This window comes from Tauraco erythrolophus, chromosome 5 (assembly GCF_009769465.1).
Source record: "Tauraco erythrolophus isolate bTauEry1 chromosome 5, bTauEry1.pri, whole genome shotgun sequence".
In the NCBI taxonomy this organism is placed as follows: Eukaryota; Metazoa; Chordata; class Aves; order Musophagiformes; family Musophagidae; genus Tauraco; species Tauraco erythrolophus.
Window position 1 is genome coordinate 70242781 of NC_141469.1, and position 20622 is coordinate 70263402.

Below are 20622 nucleotides of genomic sequence, written 5' to 3' on the forward strand. Positions count from 1 at the left end.
AAGCTCTGGCTAGCATCAGAGCAGGCATTGCAGATTACTATACAGACTGAAATGCCCATTCCTGGATCTGGGCTCGGCTTGCTGGATGATGCTTGGGTTACAGAATGAAAGCATGATGCTCTGATACGCTGTTTTCTCTTCTGGTGATTTTCATCTTTCTTGCTTTCTGTGACCTTAATTGAAAGCAGTAAATCAAAGATATGTCAATATTTCTATTGGCAGGTTTGTTCATTGTCATCAGTAATATACATAGAAGAGCAGAGAAAGCAAAAAGCTAAAAATCTCATAATCATTCATCAAGTAAAATATGTTTCCTTTCGTTTACTTGTCTTGGGGAATATACAGAATGTTATAAAAAAAAAGAATGTGTTATTAGAAAGATAAACGTCAGTGTGGTCTTTTATGAGAAATTCATTTGTGAAATGGGGTTAGTCTTACCTCATTTTAAAACCTTGTAGTTTATTGGGAATTTCTATACAACTCCTGGGGGGCCAGCTCAAGCAAAAAAAAAAAAAAATTAAAAAAATGCAGATAAGCACAAAATGCATTTGCTGAACCATTTTGTAAGTGTCTGAAAGGCCAAACCCAAAAGCCTTAACATAATTAAGAAATGTAATGCTTACTTGAGGTAACAGTGAATAGCACGTTCCATATGCTGTCCTTGCCCACAGAAGGTGTCCGCCCCCTTTCTCTGCTTGCTTTTAGACTTCTGTGCTTTCACTTTAAAGGCTGTTGAGATTTAATTAATGAATGTTTCTGATGGGACTTGAATTAAGCAGTTATGAGCATCTTTGGAAAACTGATGACAATTTTGGAGTGCCTTGGAGGAGTTGGCACCTGCTGCAGGAGAGATTAGCAAGGTCATGTCTGTGTAACACTGTCAGTTGTTGTGAGTCTCCATGCTATAGTAGATGAAAAGAACGCAGAAAGATTGATATTAGTCAAGTCCATTGACCTGGCTAGCACAGTGGAGATGTTTTGCATCAGAGCAAGGATGAGGACTAAGGGTTTTGCTGTTCTTTGTTTTTTGGAGTATGTGGTACCTGTGGTTGTTGGCAAAGTGAACATCAATGCCAGTTGAATGTTCAGCTTAAATTCCAGATACTGTTTTGTTTTGTGGCTTTCCAGATGGGGCCCAGTTTGAGGATGAGTGGGTCTTTCTCTGTTGTTAATGCAAGTTGTTGTTCAACAACAGGCTGCAGTTTGTGTTCTTGAAGTCAATGCTTATACGTTTAGGACTTTGGGAAGTAGATCTAAAGCTTTATTCACGTTTCTGTACGTTAAACCTGCTGTACCAGAGCAGTGATCATACACGTTGAGACAGACAGATAAAAATCTGAGAAATAATATATTTGTTAAAACTCTTTAGGTTTGATGTCAACATTATTGTCCGCACTACGTCACGCAGCTATGAGATAAAGATCATTGGTTTGTATTTTATATATACCATTTTCTTGCCAACCAGGCTTATAAGTGAGGGTGCTGAGTTGAAGACATCTGATGATGTGTGTTTCTGGCAGCTCACGTGCTAATCTCACAGGTACAGTAACACCCAAACAACTCGTGAAGAATATCAACTACCGGTAATTTAACTGCCGATATTTCTACAATCTCAGTTTGCTGACAGCACACCACCGACACAGGCTGCTCCTCTCCTTCCTTCCTTGTAGCCATGGACATGGCATGAAGGTCTGGCATAGCAGATGCTTCCACATCATGATGGTCAGCCATCCCAGTGATGTTTGGGTTGCCAGCATGTGTAATTGCAGCACTCATCTGGTAAGGGTAGGCCATCAGGCACTGATGTACCACCACGAATAGACATGCTGTCCTTCAGTCCTTTAATTGGAAGGACGTTGGATTTTGTGTTGGTAATGTTTGCAGGACAGGAATATGTTTACACCTTTCATCAGCGGTGTGACTCTTATCATTGAACCGTTTCCTTTTGGTTTCCTGGTAGTTTCCCTATGCCTGTATCTGTCTATTTTGTATTGTCTTACATTTCGATGATGAGTATTTTGGAGTAGTGGAGTATGCTTTTATTTACCCTTCATTCTGATTTTCTTTAAAACTGACTGCTGGCAATTAACTTGCTTTTCACGATATCAGTGCAACTGAAATAATTAAACACAGATTTTATGAGCCATGAAAGCTGTATCTTAGTTAGTTGAAATAAAATGGAGTAAACTTGACAAAATACATTGTATAGGAGCAATTGTTAGGCAATGAAAAATTGATTTAATATTTTTTGTCTCATTTATTTGCTACCGGAGATGACCACTGTGATGAGTTATTTGGCCAAACTGCTTGCTCTTTCCTGTTGTAGCCCACTTTTATTCTGTCGATCTGTAAGTTGTAAAATTAGTTCTGTTCACCCATATGTGAAATTCAGCACTGCAAAGCAGTCAACTTTAAGGCTGCGTACTCCAAATCCTAGAAATGATCTTGTATATGTCCACACAGTTAATAAGATTGTATTTTCTGATGTGGTTTTTTATGCATAAGTCACTTCTCCCATTTTGCATATAATACAAAATATTTGCTCTGCTTTTCAAAATATATTCAACTGTTATAAAACAGGAAACAATGCCTAGGAAAGAAAGTAATGAAATCTAAATCTGTAAACAGGAACTTTATTTTAATAGGGAGACATAGTTAAAGATATGCTTGAAGATTTTGAAGCACTGGAAATAAAAAATTAAAAAAAAAAAAGGAGGGAACTTTTCTCTTAACATGACTTAGTGTTTAAAACAATCTGCGCCTTAGGAGTTGATGTAATTCTCTATAATCTTGTTTACTGTTCATTTATTGGTAACACTGTTTCATGCCCATAAAATTTGGGGATGTGTTGCCTATTGCTGTGAGCTGTCGTTGTTCCACTGAAGTGAATGGAGGCAGCTGAGGATCTGCCAAATGTTAGCTTTCTGTAAGCTCTAAAGTCTCTCCTTCCTCAGCATAGCAATGGAAAATATGTTTCTGTTCCCTGCTGTTTGGGTGTCTTGCCAGCATTTTTTTCTCCATTCAAACCTCCACATGTTATAGGATTAAAGTGTCCATCTAGGTGCTGATAATGATCCTTAATTACACAGTGGTTTCCTTTATTCTCTTTTCTCTGAGATCAGCCCCTCTTTCCATATGCAAATAGAAGGTTATTTCTGCGTTTCCAACACTGTCTAATTTTCTTCTGTCTTTATCTTCTTATACCCTTTGGTGTCCACCAGTTTCCACCATTTACTCTCCTCATGCACCAGGCTGTCTGTTTGAGCATCACATAGATGGATCAACTTTTTTTAATTTTCTCCATAACGTTTCTCTAGGTCCTTCTTTTTGCTCCTCCTCCTGAGAGGATGTCTGCATTCTGACCATTTATTACTTTGTTGGTAGTGTCAATAGGACAGAAGAAACTTCTTTTTTCTCTGATGGATTTGCAATCTAGACGGTGTACAAACAGACTAAAGGACGTAGGCTACAGAAAGCGTGACTGGCAGGAGAAGTCCAACCAGTAGCTAGTCATACCATGACTTTTGTTGACTTTTAAAAATGTTTCTTGGGGAAATTCTTCATCCTGTAGTTACTTATTCCCAAGTTTACACTCCTTAATAACATGCGTCTTCAACTCAGTGTATTGAAAGCACATTTAGGGAAAGAATGAGAACCTTTCCTTTTACCTCCTTTCTTTTCTCCTAGATCCCAATCTCGTATTCAGCCTGTCAGAACAGAGTTGCTACAGATTTGGTACTCTCTTGCCTCCCACATCTCCAAGGCATATAAATCCTTTCGGCTCTATCACCTCCGTGATATTGCTGACATGCAACACTCTTGATCAATCCACTGTGAAAATTCCTTGCTGTTGCCTTCATTTCCTCCTGTTTGGACTGCTGTAATTCACAGCTCTCAGGCACTTAACTGCTGTAATACCGAGTAGGATTGGTACTAGCGCAGTATGTTATCGTAATGCGACGTGTTTTGGACAGTGACTACTGTGTGCTTTAATTTCTACAATCTGTGGTAACTCGGCTTCTTCACTGTATCAGAAAACTTGAAATTTGTTAGCATGTTTTCACTGGATTCTTCCCTTCTACATCAGCTTGCATTGACTCAATGATATTAAGGGTCTTTTCCAACCTCACTTACTCTATGATAGTTAATTGCTTCCCTGACCTCAGGTGTTGTGACATTCAACCGCACCTCTGTCTGCTACAGTAAATTTTTCATTTATTTTTAATTCCAGATTCTTCCCTCTTCAAATCAAAGGTTCCATGGTGAGTGATTAAAAAAAAAAATGGACTATTAAGTAGGTGGAAATTGAATGGATGTGAGGGACTTTAACAGGGAGAAAGATCGTATTTTTATAAATGCAAAAATTGATGCCACTTAGTTCTGCTGCCTGAGAGATGATTAAAGTAATGGAAGCTGATCACAATTAGACCTTCAAATTTGCATTGCTTTGAACTGAAGCATTTTTATTTAAAGGCATAATAAATGATGAATTTGCATGTACTGTTCAAAGTCTGAGGACTGCATAGTTTACAGAAAAGAAAACAATAGGCTCAACTTCTAACAGTATCCTTGAATTTCACACCTGTAATTAATCACCTATGTAATTAATCACATATGTAAATGTTAGCATTTACATATGTAACTGTGTGCAGGCACAGGGGACAGAATCTTTCAGTAGTGGCACCTGCATTAGATTTCAGGCACAAGAAATAAATTGAAATACTTTTCTGGTAAGAGCCAAGAGAATTACTGTTCCATAGCATCAGGGTGGCAGAATACTGAGAGCACACTAGACTTATGTTTTTTATTTTTTTATGCTAGAAATAGCAAAGTACAAGGCTGGTGAAATATGTGTGTTGTAGACTTGATTTATATACAACTGTAAAGCGTTTTTAGGACCGGATCTTCGTTCCAATGAAGTTGAGTGTGAGTTTTGCCTTTAACTTACCCAGAACGAGTGGTTGGACTGGGATCAGGAGCAGCCACGCGTTGCATGCTGTGCAGCAGCCATGGGATGCAAAAAAAGGGGCATGAAAGGGACTTGAAGGGCTGTGTGACCACAGGGCTCTCCTGGAGGAGCTTTCTATTTGCAGCACCAGAAACTGTGGTATAAAGACCTTCAGTGCTGTGAGAAACAATTGTTAGGGGTGAAAGATGCAATGAAGTATGGTACAATTACACTCACAGTGTTACCTCTTCTGAAATACAGCAAATCTTGAGTATCCCAGGCAGACGTGGAGAAGCCCACATGGTGCTTAAAAACAAACTGCAGCAAGCAGAAAAAAAAATTGAAATAACATGTATCTTTTGGACTATCTGTCATTTTAAAATTCTGACAGAAGTAACTGGTCTAGAGTAAGTTTTAGCTTTATGACTTGCCTTGGCACTTTTTACGTTATTTCCCTTTCCTCACTTCTATGCTTTTGGCCTTCCCAAGCCATGTTTTCATTCATTTGGTTTTAATTCAGTCCCGGTTCAGTATCTTAATGCCAAAACAATTCCTCTGGGGGCAAATAAGTGAGCATGTGAAGGCACGGACTGGTCTTTAAGGCCATGTTTGTACTGGTAGGAGAAACAGCCAAAGTCTGTTCTGGGGCCCTAAGGCCAAATGACCTGGAACAGCTCGTGTCTGTGCAGCTAAATTAATTTACATCCCCAAAACAGGATGACCGCGTCCAAACTTATTCTAGGAATAGTCCCTGGCCTGGCCTGCTTGTTTGTTTTGTTTTTTTTTGTTTTTTAAACCGTGCCTAAAACCATGCCAGATGTTTATTTGTACGGGCAGTCATGTGCAGACCACCTTTGCCCTGTCTGGTTGATGGCTGTGGGTCTCACCTTACTGACCTGGGTCAAGTGCAGGCAATGGCCACAACAGGTCTTCTCTGTGAACTCCTGCTAGTTCTAGCTCTCGTGCTTCACGGTAGTAGGGTTTCCAAAGCTCTGTTAAGGCCTTCAGGCATTGTACTCGCACAAGCAGAATGATGGAAAACCCACAGGATTTATCATCTTCAAAGAATAAGTATAAAATGAAAACAGCTGAAGAGGAGAAATTCTTTAAGTATCTCCAATAATGGCAAATTAGAGAACTAAAAATACTGGCTTTCTTAATGTATACATATTATTATAAATTATTTTCTTCTGAGGTTATGTAAATTTAAGTGAAAGTTTTCACAATGGAACATGCCACAAAAGAGCCAAAGAGCACAAAACATTTTGTTATCAGAGACCTTAGGGCAATAAAATCTAAGGTGCAATGTACAGAACCATTCTGTTTATCAAATATGTGTTTAACCAATCCACCCCTAGTCCAAAGAGTAAGAGTTTCACACCCCAGCATCCTATTGACTTGACTTTTGGTGGCTGGTGAAGCAGCGCAGTTGTGTCGTGGTGCTAAGGCAGCTGGGCAGTGTTTATTCCTTGGCCCCGCTGGGAATGGAGGGGGTGGTGGGAGGTCTCTGGCACAGCCCTGGCTGCTCAGGGCTGTGTCCACATGTGTCTCAAAACTCCAAGGATGGAGACCCCGAGCCTCTTGTAGTGCTGAATCATCTTCACAGTGAAAATATTGCCTTAGGCCCAGCCAGTACCTCTCCAGCTTCAGCTTGTGACTGCTGTTTCCCCATCTCCTGCCCTGCCCCTGAGAACAGAGCCTGGCGTTGTCTTTCCAGAAACCTCCTCCTGGCCATGGAGGGCAGCTATTAAATCCCCATGAAACCTTCTCTTCTTCAGCCTAAATAAACCCAGATCCCTCAGCCTTCCCTCTTGCAGGGCATGTGTATACAGTATTGGCAAAATGTATTGCTATGGTAAGCATTTATTAAAATATTTTAAAAGATATGTTGATTTCTGTCTCCATCTATGTGTGTAAAAAGAAAAATATTAGTATTAGAAAAAAACTTTCAGGTATGTTCTGTATTAAATTTTTAAATCACTTGATGGTTTTAAATTATTGGACTTTCTTGACTAGTCAGTGCCTACAGCCCCTAACCATCACCCACTTAGGTTTTCTCCTGCCACCAGTTTTCCTTGTCAGCAGGGCTCAGTATATATATATATATATTTTCCCATTTGATACCGTTGCAGAGGAATCTCCCTCTGAAGGAAGTCTTTCTTTAAAGTAGTTATTAACAACATTTGTTTGGTATTTACAGCAGAATTCATGCTGCTTTTTAGATCTACTTAATATAGCTGAAAAGGAAAGCTGTTAGGCTTGTCTGTTGTTCAGCAGTTACTGCTACACGCAAGACTACGCTGTTCAGATAATAAAGTCTGTCGCAGGGACTTGCTGCAGTCTGTGCCTCCCTCGCTTTGTGCTGTGCGTGCATGTGATGGTCACGTTTAGTTGTGTTGGTAGAGCTCTGGCTCCTCGGAGAGAGGACTAGAGATTTAAAACCCTCTCCGGTCCTTAACTTGTACGGATCACTGTGCCACCAAGTCCTCTTTCAAATGAAATAAGAAATTAAGCTCTGGGAGTCTTTTAGAAAATACATCAGGTAAGAATGTTCTGCAGGACTTCTCATCTATGTGTGACATGGTTTCCATAAGACCTACCTCCACTGGTGAAAATAACATGAAGGGAAAGTAGCTTAAGGTGTGGGCTACTAACATGGCTTAATGTGCATGGCTTTTCCAGCCACGGGAAGTCCGCTTGATTGAGATAATTATCGGCAGATAAACAAGCAATGTTACAGACAGATCTAATCGATCTTATATGCTTGTTGCAATAATTACACTGTCAGTAGCTGAGTCGTTATTTTACAAACTGCAGACAGAGAGCTTAGGTAGCAGAGTGTTTGTATTTATTGTGTGTATGCACATTTGCTTATAGAACACAAACAAGTAACTTTAAAACAAAGTATGTGTGATTTTTTTTTTTTTTTTTTTTTGACTGAGTAATAGTTTTACTGACTTAATTTTTTATCTCTGTGGTTTCCTGCAGGTCAAGGCAACAGATGCAGACGCTGACCAGTTTGGTGAAATTGAGTATTATCTTTACGATGGATTTCATTCTTATGAAAAATCCAAAGCCTTCCAGATTGACCCACATACTGGTCAGATCTGTGTGTCTCAAGACATTGACAGAGAAGGAGATCCAACCACTTACGATCTCTTAGTAAAAGCTACGGATGGGGTAAGCTTTGCCTTTCCATACTGCCAGACTTGTGAATGCATTTGCAAATTTGGATATGCGTTATATTTTGTAATGAGTATGTAAAGATTGCATGAATTTGAATAAAATTTTTTACCCATACAGAAGACAGAAAGAGTACTTCATGAACTATAAATTTTGACCTAAATTGATAAAATTGGCTGTGAATTCCCCCATTACTCCTAAACAAGTTGTTGAAAACCATTTCTAGGATGTGTTAGTCCCTGCTGATTTTCTTCCTCCTCTTGGAACCGATGGAGTCCAGGTTACCTCTGCTCCCTGCTTTCAAGATGACTGCAGCAGTAATAAACCAGTACCTTGTGCTAGAGCTATGCGGCTACTGTGGGCGCAGTGATTTTCCTGGATAAATTCCTTGTCCTTTCTAGCTAGCTGATGCCATTGCTGCTGCTGTGGCTGGGTACAGCCTCCCTGCAGCGGTATGTCTGAAAGTTTTCCTGCTTTGCAAGATCTGATACCTGGAAGCGAATAATCATGGTAAAGCAAGGGCAGAGTCTTGTATGTGCTTGAAATAGTCCATTTCAGATGTCTGTTTGGCAAGGAGCGTGAGGAGATGTTTATCGTGGTGGGAACACATTGAGATGTCGGAGTGTGGACACTTGCTCTACCTGGTGCCACGTAACAGAAAACTTTGGTAGCACGACTCCTGAAAAATATTGGAAGAAAATAATTATTGGATTTATTTTGTTGTGAGAGGATCCAAAGGCCATTTTCAATGAGAGGCCAGAAGGAGACCAGCCGATACTTTTCTTAACTTTCTTCAGCTTTAGTAGTGAACTGTGAAGAGGCTGAAGAAAAAGGTTGCCAATTGGCTTCAAATATTAAAATTAACGTAAGGATACCTTAAAAAATGTTATTCGGGTCACATTTTGCAGCATAATTTGAGCTGAAAAACACTGAAATTTAAATTATTTCAGGCTATGCAGTCTTTATTTCATACTTTGAATATTAACCTTGCATTTAAGATGTTGTCCTAAGAGTATCTAATATATGTTTTAAAAAATACAATTGTCCTAGAAATACTGTATTTTCGTTAAAATGTCTCTGCTTGCTATTACAGTACTTTTAAGAAACTTGGTGAACTGTGATTTCCATATTCATGAGTAGATGAACTTAAATAGCTGCAGCTGATGCTTGATACTAATTGTTGCATTTTGAGAATGTAGTGGTTGAGGGTATATTTGTATGCTGTTGAATCTGAATATATGTATAATAATTAAGCAATTCATCTGTTTCTTTCTTTAGCTATCACTATTCAGTGTTTATTTCAGAGACTACAGAGGCATTCTCCTGTATTAATAGTGCCTTCAGCAGTGTGCTTTTTCTTACCCATGGATTTGTTTTGAGGAGAAACAATTATATAAGAATATATTTTTTGTGCGTATGTTTATTTCCTGACTCTATCTTATTTGAATGTCTAATAATTTAAGAATGTAAGTCTTCTAGATAGCATAGTTTCTGTAATCTTTTCAGCAGAAGTAAATCCATGTCCATTTTGTAATTTCTCTGATTTGTGATTTCTGTCTTCAAAATTCCTTTCTAGGCAAAATTTCATAGCATACACGTACAGATTTCCAAGCCTTGAAGAATAAAGCAGTCAGCATTACAACATATAACAGCAGAAAATTATGTATTCTGCTGTAGTTCATCACTTCATTTTTTTTCTTTCATATACATGGTTTGAAGCTGTATAGATGTAAAGAACACATACATATATATCTGGAATATCCAGATTAGTTTTATTAATAAAGGCTAAGTGAGAGGTGGACAGTAGCAGTGAAATTCTGACAAGTTTCTCAGATATCCAGTCTGGTCCAGAAGATTATTTTGAAAATGTGAAAGAAAACAGGTTTACACGAAAAAAGCTTGATGCATTTTTTGGTTAAATTATTGCTCTAGCGATAAATCATATGTCAAAAGTTAAAGGAAAACAGCCAATGCATTGAAACTATAGATGATTTAATTTTTAAATTGTTCTGTCATTTATCTTAATTTAGGGACCTTGTGTTTTCAAAAGTTCAATAGTAAAGAGAGGGTTTCAATTTTTAATTGCCTGTCTATGAGAGGCAGGACTTGATCTTCTTACTGAAACTCAGCACGTTGTAGATCCCAGTGATTTCTCTTCTAAAAATTAGCTCATCTGTTACCTAAATACTAAAACACCTAAATTCAGTTTTAGCTTTTCAAAATTTTCAGTATACCTGAACTTATGTTGAGCCACTCTCCGCCTTTGCAGCAGAGTTGCAGTAGGATATTTTATCTCCAGGCATTCTGCTGCTGATTTTGATGGATTAAAGATGTTAGGTGTGGGGATCAAAGTGGAGGTGGTGATCAGAGGAGAAATGTGTGCAGAAAAGACAGAGGAAGAGTGAAGGGTCACTGTTGACAAAGGAGAGGGAGAGTGATGAAAAGGTAAGGAAATAAGAGTTAATTAGACGTGAACAAGAAAAGAAAGCATTTTCCAGGTGGTGCTCAGTTTATCTTACAGCAGAACTCTCATTTTCCTCCACCTGTTTGTGCCTACTCCATTACATGGTTTTGGAGCCTTTTGGTCATGTCTTTTATGCACTGTGTAGAAAGCATAATGGGAGAACTGAAATTGCACACAAGAGGCAAGTGGAAAACAGATTCTGTTAAACTGGTGTTAAATAAACGTCCTGTGAGAGCTTGTGGAAGCACTCTCACTGATTAAGTGGGGCCAAGACTGATCATAGTGTTAGTATTAGCCTTTTCATCTGGCAGGGCTGATTTTGGTCCCAAACTCACTTACTTGACTTACATATTTGGTGGTACTCCTTGAAATGCTTTTATATGAAAATAAATCATGTAGCTAGGTTTACAGAAAGGTGTTTGCACTGAATCCCACAGCATCTGTGTCTAGCCCTCTCCTTGGGTCTCTGGACTGTGATAGACTCAGAGATGCTCCAGTAGTGAAGGGGACCCTCCTGTGATTCATATGCGAGCCAGCTTTGCCTGAGACACCCTCTATTCTTAACACCCTTATTCACAACAGCTGTATTTCTGCACTTGTAGAAGATCAGAGGCGGTTTCAGTAGGCATTTAGGGGGTCTTTGAATTTACAGTCTGCTGAAAACTTCTTGTAATGGTGTTAAAATTGTAATTTTTTTTTTTTCTCTCTCTGGAAAAAAGAAAAGATTTTATCAGGTGAAGGTATGTCACTTGGGGAACCTTCACAAACACTTGAGAGGGCTTTAGAAGAGGGATACTTTGAAGTCAAGTCTCACAAAGAGGGAAATATGGAAAACCAGGAGTTCTAATAAAAGTATTTGTATGTTCTCAAAAGCAATATAGAGGACAAAATTACTACTTTTTTTGGTTTTGAATATGTGCAAATTGTGACTGATATGTTTTAATTCTTCTGTTTGACTTTTTTTTTGGACTGCTTTCACAACATGACAGAAATGAACACTCCATTGTGTGTTTTTTTCCTTATTTGCTTGGGGTCTCCAAACTACTACATATGTAAATTTATGCATCCTTTATGCTTGTTTTGTGTACTTCTGCCTTGAGTCTTAATGTGAATTCATTTTAATACAGGAACCCTTTTTGTTTTTTTTTAACAGCACACATTTTTGCTGCTGTACAGTGGCAAATGTTATTGCTGTGTATCATGCATAATTCAATCTTTTTGTTCCTTCATTTGCATTTTTTATTATGCCCATCACCTCTCTTTCTCTTTCAACCAACCAAGCAGCAATGCCTGCAGCTGTTAAAGAAAACCTGTCACAATCTAGAGAAATTTAGTTGGAATAATGCTAATTTAAATTCTGTCTAGTGGCGTCTGTACTATCTGCTTACAGACAACAGTTCTCTGGCCTTCAAAGCCAAAAACTTGAGTTGCGCAATCTTGAAGTTGGTGCACAATGAGAGGCGTTCAGGTGTGTCCAGCCTTGACTCTGGGAGGAGCTGGTCCACACAGTTCTCTTCAAAAGCTGGGGAAGACCGGATGACCTACACGTGTGAGAGCTGCTACCAGGCATAGACCAATTCCAGCAACAAACATCTCTGTAGGTAACACAGTGCATGTACCAGCATTCCATCTCTCTTCGTCATTGTGGCCAGAAGTTTCGAAAACTGCAGAGAATAGGCAGGGCGTTCTACTGCTTCTTGTCCTCCACTACTGTAAGAAGTACCACACCACATCTGGATAGCCTACTGAGAGTCTGGAGGTTTGGGTTTGTGTTTTTTTTTGTCTTTTCCCTTTGCAGAATGGACAGCCTTGGTTTTGTTTTCTCCAAGTGAGGTTCTTGACTGCTGTGATAAACTGTCCCTAATGGTGTTTTGAAGGCTGCCATTGAATGGTGGTGGGAGGCTTTGGTGACTTTGTTTGAAAATCTGTGCCCCAGTGCCTTTTTGTCATTTTTCCTGTTTTTCCCTAGTCTGGTTCTGTTAGGCTCTGGTTTCAGCATATCCCAGGATTCACTAGCAGGTAGTGCTTCAAGTAACTTCTAAATATATCTATGCTCCACAGCTTTTTTTTTTTCTTTTTTCCTGGCTCACATTGTAAGTGAGACAAGAAGGATGAAGCTTTTTGTTTGAGTTTCCTTTTTATTCTGAACTGCAGTCACAGCTTTTAGATGTTTCAGGATTGAAGACACTTTAGGGCATGTGTCTTTCATCTGAACTTGTTGGCCCAAGGAAGCCATCGCCACTGTAGTGACAGGATAGAGTAGAATAGACTAGACTATTTTAGTTGGACTAGATGACTGTTGTAGGTCCCTTCCAACTGCCTGACCAATTCAAGGCTGACCAAGTTAAAGCATGTTCTTAAGGGCATTGTCCAAATGCCTCTCAAAACACTGACAGGCTTGGGGCATTGACCACCTCTCTGGGAAGCCTGTTCCAGTGTTTGACCACCCTCTTGGTAAAGAAATGCATGAGGGTAGATCCTTGCAGCCCTCGGGCAGACCTGGCTGTCTGACCTGGAGATGCAGCATGAAGGGATGCTGTCCCATATGTTCATCTGCTCGTCTGGGCTGCTCCTTCCCTGTCTTCTTGTTAGAAGCTGCTGGTGGACAGCAACACAGCGACACAGAGCTACTCTTTTATGTGCAGGCTACAAGGCACATGCAGTACTCAGGTTCAGAGAGAGCACTCTGAAGATCTTGTGAGCATGTCAGGGGGTTATGGGGTGTCTGTTGTGACTGAGGTTTTGTGTTGCACAGCAGGAATGTGCTTTTGACAGTAAGGAGTTGGTCTGCAGACCTGCAATGCAGGCAGTTCCACTTGAGTGAAACAGCCTGCCAATGGTATATTGAACATTTTGCAATGATTCTGTAGCAGCTGAAAAACTGAAGACCTAGTGTTCCCTATAAAAGAAACAAGGATGCTTCTTTTCATTGCCAGTTGATTAATATTAAGATAGTAAGGCTTTTACTTGACATCTTTTCTAAATTCTTTGTCTTTTCCAGCCTACATCATTCTATGAATTTTCATAGCCAGGGCAAGAACTGGGCTATAACCAGTTAATATCGTAAGTTAGTAAGTTAATATTGGGCTTGACTCGTGTGCTGGGATACACTGCTTCTTCAGGAAAAGAAGGATCTGTCTCCATCATAAAATTTGGTTTGTCTTCTGAGAGATTAAGTGGTTAGTAGGTCTCCAACTCAGTTCCCTCGTATGCTTAGAATTAATCAATTTCCAAAGACTTTGCAGTCTTTACATAACTCCATAAGAGAAATATGATTTGGCTGGAGAGTGTTTTTTTTAATGTCTTTTTAGCAATAATGAAACTTGGAAGAAGCAGTTTAACACAAGTTCTCATGAGTTTTTGCAGCTTGGTTTCATGCTGTTCCAAACTTTGCCTCTTTTTAGATTATTTTTATTCTTGACCTCACTTCTTTTTTAGCCCTCTTCCCTTAAAAATGTTCGTTCTGATTCCTGTCCTAAAGTACCTGGAAGTTGTGGAGCCACAGAGCACCTTCTGATAGTGGACTTGAAGAGAGTACATAGGGCTCCCCTTCTAGCTCCTGTGCAGAGATTTCCTTCCAGTGGAAATCAAGGTGCTGGAGAAGGGGTTCACCCTGAAGTGGGGTTGGGGTGTTGACATTGAGCCCACTAGATCTGCACGTCTCCACTTCCCCATATCAGCACAGGGTTTCATGGCTGTCTCAGTAGTTTGAGGCTGGTGTTGGCCAGTACCTTTCACAGTCCTGCTCCCCAGGCGCATGTCCTGGCTGCCGACTGTCTCCATGGCAGCGTGAGCCCTGGAAGAATGTCAGGCGTTACTTCCTTTGGAAGAAAACCCAAGCACGCCAGGAGGATGTGGGCCAGATATCCTAGTCTGCGAGTGAAACATTAAATGTGTGATGCACAAAATCATCTTAATTTTCCACATACTTGAGCTTTCGTGGAAATATCACTGCCACTCAACAGAGGTAATATTACTACATAGAAGGAAAAACCAAAACAGAACAAAGCAAAAATCTCTATGGAAATCAGAGGACAATGCAGATAATATTTTTGCCCAGAAGTAAGTGAGACCCTGGGGACATGATAAGCAAACCTGCAGAAATAGTTTTGGGGGAGATTGTTATGCTGCAGGGCAAGTCTAAAGGAGTAATATCCAGTCTGAATCATTGGATAGTTTCATGAAGGTCAGGTTTAAAAATAATTGGCGTGAACACTTAGGTTGCAGAAATATGCAACCTAATTACTATATTTTTATATCATAGCTACTGCGACTGCAAAATTAAGTTTGGACTTGCTCAGCATAGCCTGTCATGTGTACGCACCAACATCCAATTTGTGTCAGCAGTTTCAGTAAGTGACTAATTGGTATAAGCACAGGGCTCTCAGCGTGGCTTTGAAGAGTGCAGGATTCTTCCTCCGTCTGTGTCTCAATGTACTGCATGCAGCACGTGCAGGCTATACATACATGTGCTGCTGTACTGCATGCAGCACGTGAAGGCTATACATACATGTGCTGCCTCGTGCCTCTGTTGTACATGTCAGTGCCCCAGCTCTCACTGTTAGCTGCGCCACAAGTGAAGCTGCCGCCTTTTAAAATGTCTGTAGTTGTTATGACTGTAAAATAACTTTGGAAATACGAATCCCTCCAAACTGGTGGAGGAAGTCCGCAGGGAGTATGAGGCAGTGCCTCTGAGAAGTAAATTGCCATTTGTTTCACTCAGCACCCTGTGGGGTCTACACTTCAGCGCCCACAGAATTGTCTTTTTCCAGAATGTCACAAAATTCAGTGCTTTGCCATGGCAAATTGTGATTTTTCCTGTAGCATAGTTTGATAAGCCAGCTTGCAGTTCCTCCTCACTTCTCTGGCTTCACTGTAGAGCAAGGCTGAACGTGGTCCTGTGGCTGCCCACGTAGCATTTCAGTGGGCTCTTGGTGGACATCTGTAGCAGGAGCTTCTACTGTGTGGAGAGCAGCACAGTGGCTGGGCTGGGGTCACAAAGAGGTACGATGCTGAAGCTGAGTCCAAGGCCTGGCTCTCTGTATAGGGAAAAGAAACAAGAGCAGAGAAGTTGATCCAAGCCTTCTAGAAAGCATGATGAGACCTCTTTCCCTGCAAAATCATGAATGCGCTGGAAATAATTGAATATAGGTGTTATGAATTTTACATCAACAAATCGTTTCAGCTATGTGCTTCAGTTGAATTTGGTATTGTTCTGTCTCTGTCTAGAAAAAGTGAAGATGTGGGTGTGTAGACAAGCACATGAACATACATATGTAGATAGAGATATATATACACACACACACTTATATATACACAAATATATAGATATATACGTATGTATAGCCACACACAGAGCATGAGCAGAACTGCTGAAACCTGCCAGGGTGGTAAATTGAGACTAGGTCTTGCAGGCAGCAGCCTGACAGGTCAGTTTTTGGCTGTCCTGCACTGCTCTGCTCTCAGTCCGTGTTCCTCATCAATAGTTGAAAAAGCCTCATATTCGCTGTTACAGTGGTCATGCTTTCAAATCTGAAACACTCATAGGTAGAAAGAAGCTCCTACTTCACTGGAGCACCACAGTCACCTGAGGGGCATGTGTTTCTGGGGCAGAAAGCCCTGACTTTCATCTGTGAAGGAGTAAGTGTGTAGGTGATTACAGTAAAAACAAGTGAAGTTAGACTAGCAAAGATTTGGCATATGTAGTGCTCATTAGTAATAACAAAAATAACTTTGTGCTCAGGCCTCACTGTTGTAAGAAGTTGAACTTCTTTGCGTACTCAGCCCATTGGAGTTGTTCTGAGTGTGTAGCTTGCCTAAATGCAGTAATTTGGGATATTAAAAATATCATGATTTGTTTTTAGCAGACATTTTCATTGCTCAATATTGTTGCAGCATGTTCCATTTCCTAATGATAGGCTGAAGCCAGATGTGCATCACTGTATTGTGTACACTTTTAAAATTGACATTGTTTCTTGTTTTTATCTTTCTGATGTATCCCATAGGGTGGGCTGAGTGCCCAAGCTTTTGTTCGCATCGAGATAGAAGATATTAATGATAATCAACCAGTTTTTGAACAAGCCGTCTATGTGACGAGCATCAGCAGTCACACACAGCCAGGAACAGAGATCATCAATGTTGTTGCCACAGACAGAGATTCAGGAATATATGGCATTGTCACATATGAACTGGTCCCAGGAGAATTTTCTTCTTTTTTCTCGGTGGATACATCCACAGGTACTGTATGAGTCTATGATTCAGAAAGGCTGTAATTATACAACAGGTATCTTTTTCTTGACAATGCTGTTTTGATTTGGATTCATGTCATACAGTTGAAACTTAGATTCTGCTAGAAAGTAATTCTAGAGGAAGATGGAGGATTTAGGTTTAACATGAAGCCTTTGCTTTCGTTGGAATAAACAGGAGAATGGGAAACTTAGTTCATGCCACTACAGTAGATGATAAGCAGCGTACTATTTTCAGCTATAAATCTATTAATCATTGTAAGAAATAAAAAAAAATATTATTTTTTACAATAATATCTGAATTCCTGCAATGTTTAGATCTTTCTCTTGAGAAGCAATAACAGACCCTTCAAGATGCTTGTCCTTTCGTTTCGTCTCTTTATATCCTAATCTTTCCCCACACTATGCTAGAGTAAGTCTCCGTTCTGCTGACAGTCTTACACTACCCAGCTGCCTCCCTGTTTGACTCAATGATTAGCTTCATAAGTGTCTTTTTCTGCCTTTTACTTTCTGATGTCACTCTTCATCCTTCTGGTTCCTGGAGAGAGATTCAATGAACGAGTAACAATGAGAGCAAGAAAACAGCTATGGCAAAAGCAAATCAGGGTTAAATTTTTCAAAGACAGGTTGAACCTCACGGATTTAATTGCTTTTCCCATGGCCATAAAGCAGCCCCTGTAATCTGATTTCTAATGTTAAGATAGTTATCAACATCAGCTGGAAAGAACATGAGCAGTGTATCTGCAAATCTCCATGGTGTCTTCCAAGGAGTGGTTAACTAAACTGCAGCTACCATTTTACTTGAGAGCCAGCCCTTGCCTACAAACGTTACCCTGATCAATGGTTTTGCTTCATGATAGTTATGGCACAGAGGATTATTTTGTATATTTTAAGAACGTTTTGGGCTGTTGTACGTGTGTATATATTAGCTGTTTGGCATATGAAATGTTGCAAGGCTCTCTTCTTTCAAAATGATGCCTATTTTCACTTTCTTACACAGTCTCCAAAATATTCTGATGAGCAGAAGAAACTAATCTTCTTAGGAAGTCAGTCTGCTTGTCTTGGCTGCATCAGAATTTATTTAACTGCGGACTTTTAACTGCCTGTCAAATCAGATCCTCTGGGGCATAACTGATGCCAAAAACATATAGGTCAATCAATAATTAGGGAGCTGGATCTCCGCAGACATTTAACTGGCCATTTTAAAATTGCCCCAGCAGACCTGTCAGAGAGAGCCCCTGTGGATCACCCTAGCAGCATTGGCTTTGCAGTGGTCCTCCCTTTTCAAAGGCTTCTTCTTGGGATTGTGACCTTTTGGCCTTTTTTCCAGTTTTGGCACTTTTTATAGGAAAAATGTCATGCTTAATCATGAAGACCATGTAAGTTTCTAAGTTACTATTATCTTGAGGATATATCATGGTATTTTATCAAAGACAGACCAAATTCAGGGTGAAGTTGCTTGAGGTCATTATTGCTGACATTTCATGATGAGAAGAGCATTTAGGTCAGAAACACTATTCCCAACATTGTAGTGCTTGGAATCTGATTGCACTTAATCAGATCTCCTGGGTAATTCACAAGGTCAGACCGTGTCTATTTTTAACTTATTAATATTAATGGTATGTGTTGTGATTTGGTTTTTTTCTGAAGAATACACTTTTTCTGTTTATATTCTTTCACATTTATCTACAATGGTGCTTATGTTCAGTCACTGGCAAGCAGAATGATTTTTAGACTCTTGGCAAAAATAAACATTATGAAAAAATAAACATTTAAATTGCCAATTTGTCACACAGACATTTTGCCATCTTTGTGAGTTAAATAGCTGCTAAAACTGTTCAGTATTCAGACAAAGATGAAACAAGTGGCTCACTGTTAGGACACAGAGATTTTGAGCTCTTCCTCCTTACTTCTTGTTAGGACAGTGACATTTTCCAGTTTTCATTGTTCTAAAGCTGTCTTCATATTTCTAATATATGGCTTAATTTAGATGTGTCTCTGAAGGTTGTGTGAAGGACCTTATCTAGTTACGTGGGCTGCATTTTGTGAACAGAGGGTGATGCACAAGTATGACAAGAAATAGGAATTCTTCAGGTGGTGGATCCCCAAACCCATAAGCCAATCAAGATCACATTACAGTTTTGGTCTTTGGTTTTATGATCTTGTGGATGTGCAATCTGTTACTGATGTGTTCTGCGGTTTTCCCAATTTGCAGTTTGATGTATTCTGTTTTATCTGCTCTTTTCACTATTAGAGGACCTAAAAGGAGGCACAGTGATGGTGTTAGTTTTCCATGAATTTGCCTTACTGATAAGGTTTATTTTTTAAAAAAAGATTATTTTTTCTCACTGAATAGAGCATTTAGAAATAAGGAGTGAAAATCAGTGCATTAGTCTTTTTGACTTACTATGTTCATTATAGTCCTTATCATTATATGTAGACATGGACAGAGACATTTTCAGTATTATGAGATTTAAGTTAATTAGTAGCTAACAGTTTGTTGCATTACATGACGATACGTTAAAATCATAAGCAAGATGATGCTGTTCTCCATGGCATATGTAATTTCTATTTTATGGCATCTGGATTGTGGATTTGAAAATTTACCTCACTGTAGTTTTCTTCGGAGGTGTTTTTGGAGTGCTGCACTTAGAATACTCATTAAAGTTTCACTTTTTTCCCCCTATTCTCTTTTTCATTTTGAAAAGAGGATTGGATAAAATAATAAAATAAAAACTTTAACCCGAGTTCTTCACTACTATGACTTGCTTCTTGCTGTTGCTTTGCTAAAGCAATTGTATGGATGTATCAAGAAAGCTTTTAGCTTTGCATAGTGAGATGTGTTCACAGGATGTCATACCAGCTGGTCAACCACTGACTGTATAGAATATGTCAGTGGTGCTTTTGATTCATAGGTATCACGAGACTGAGCCACATCCAAGCTCCTTGAAGGGGGTCCACATTTTGTTTCAAGCACTGTGACATGTGGATGTCGTATATAGATAAATTCAATGGGACTGGGAAGGAAAACTCTTTCATTGAGCAGATGGATATGCCATTAATTATTTTTTTTTAAATTCTAAACAAGCCTTTATTAGTGATTTTTGTTTGCTGTTTTAGCTTTTAGATACTGAATTTATTGTTTGTGATATGCTCTTATACTCGTAAATAACATTTATTGCATTTCCCTTTGAGAAGAAATTGAAATGAAGTATTTTATTTGATTGATGATACACTGTCCACAAGAAAAACCACTTTAAGAACTGTGTAACTAGAAAAATGTATGGATAGGGAACTATAAGCCAGTTCCTCTGCTAGTTCGTGACTCTTGCTATCATTTGTTTCTAGTGTTGTAAACAACATCTTGGCTTCATTATGTTTCCTTTTGTAGATATCTGGTCCATGCACGATCTATGAACAGCACTCATGAATTGATTAGAACAGAGCAAGTTGAAGAGCTCTTCTGGCTAAGAAACTGTTTGAGCTATGTGTGTTTATTTTCCCATTGTTACCTAACAAGCTGTCTGAAAGACAGTGTATTTATAGTTATGGCTAAGCAGGTAATTAAAAATCTAAGTCACAGGATACAGTCACAAGTGTGGCAGAAAACCTATACAGTGCTTAACTTTAAGTCTTTAGGCTTAACAATTGAATTTCTAAACTTTCATTATGGTACAAGCATAAATATTTTCTTTCACTCAAGGGCATATGATTCATTTTTCCATCGATCTTAGTGATAGCCTTCTTGAAAGCTGGACAAAAAGATGGTTATCATCTTACTG

The 20622-nt window shown here is 39.3% G+C and overlaps 1 protein-coding gene across 1 annotated transcript in view; it reads left to right on the top strand.

The window, feature by feature from the left end:
* Positions 1 to 20622, top strand: part of LOC104373133 (protocadherin-23) — a 121656-nt gene that overhangs the window by 39393 nt on the left and 61641 nt on the right. Inside the window, 5 exon segments of the mRNA XM_086612498.1 lie at positions 7937 to 8128; positions 10528 to 10545; positions 11033 to 11039; positions 11437 to 11447; positions 16601 to 16832. Of these exon segments, the coding sequence (XP_086468624.1) occupies positions 7937 to 8128; positions 10528 to 10545; positions 11033 to 11039; positions 11437 to 11447; positions 16601 to 16832 (460 nt within the window).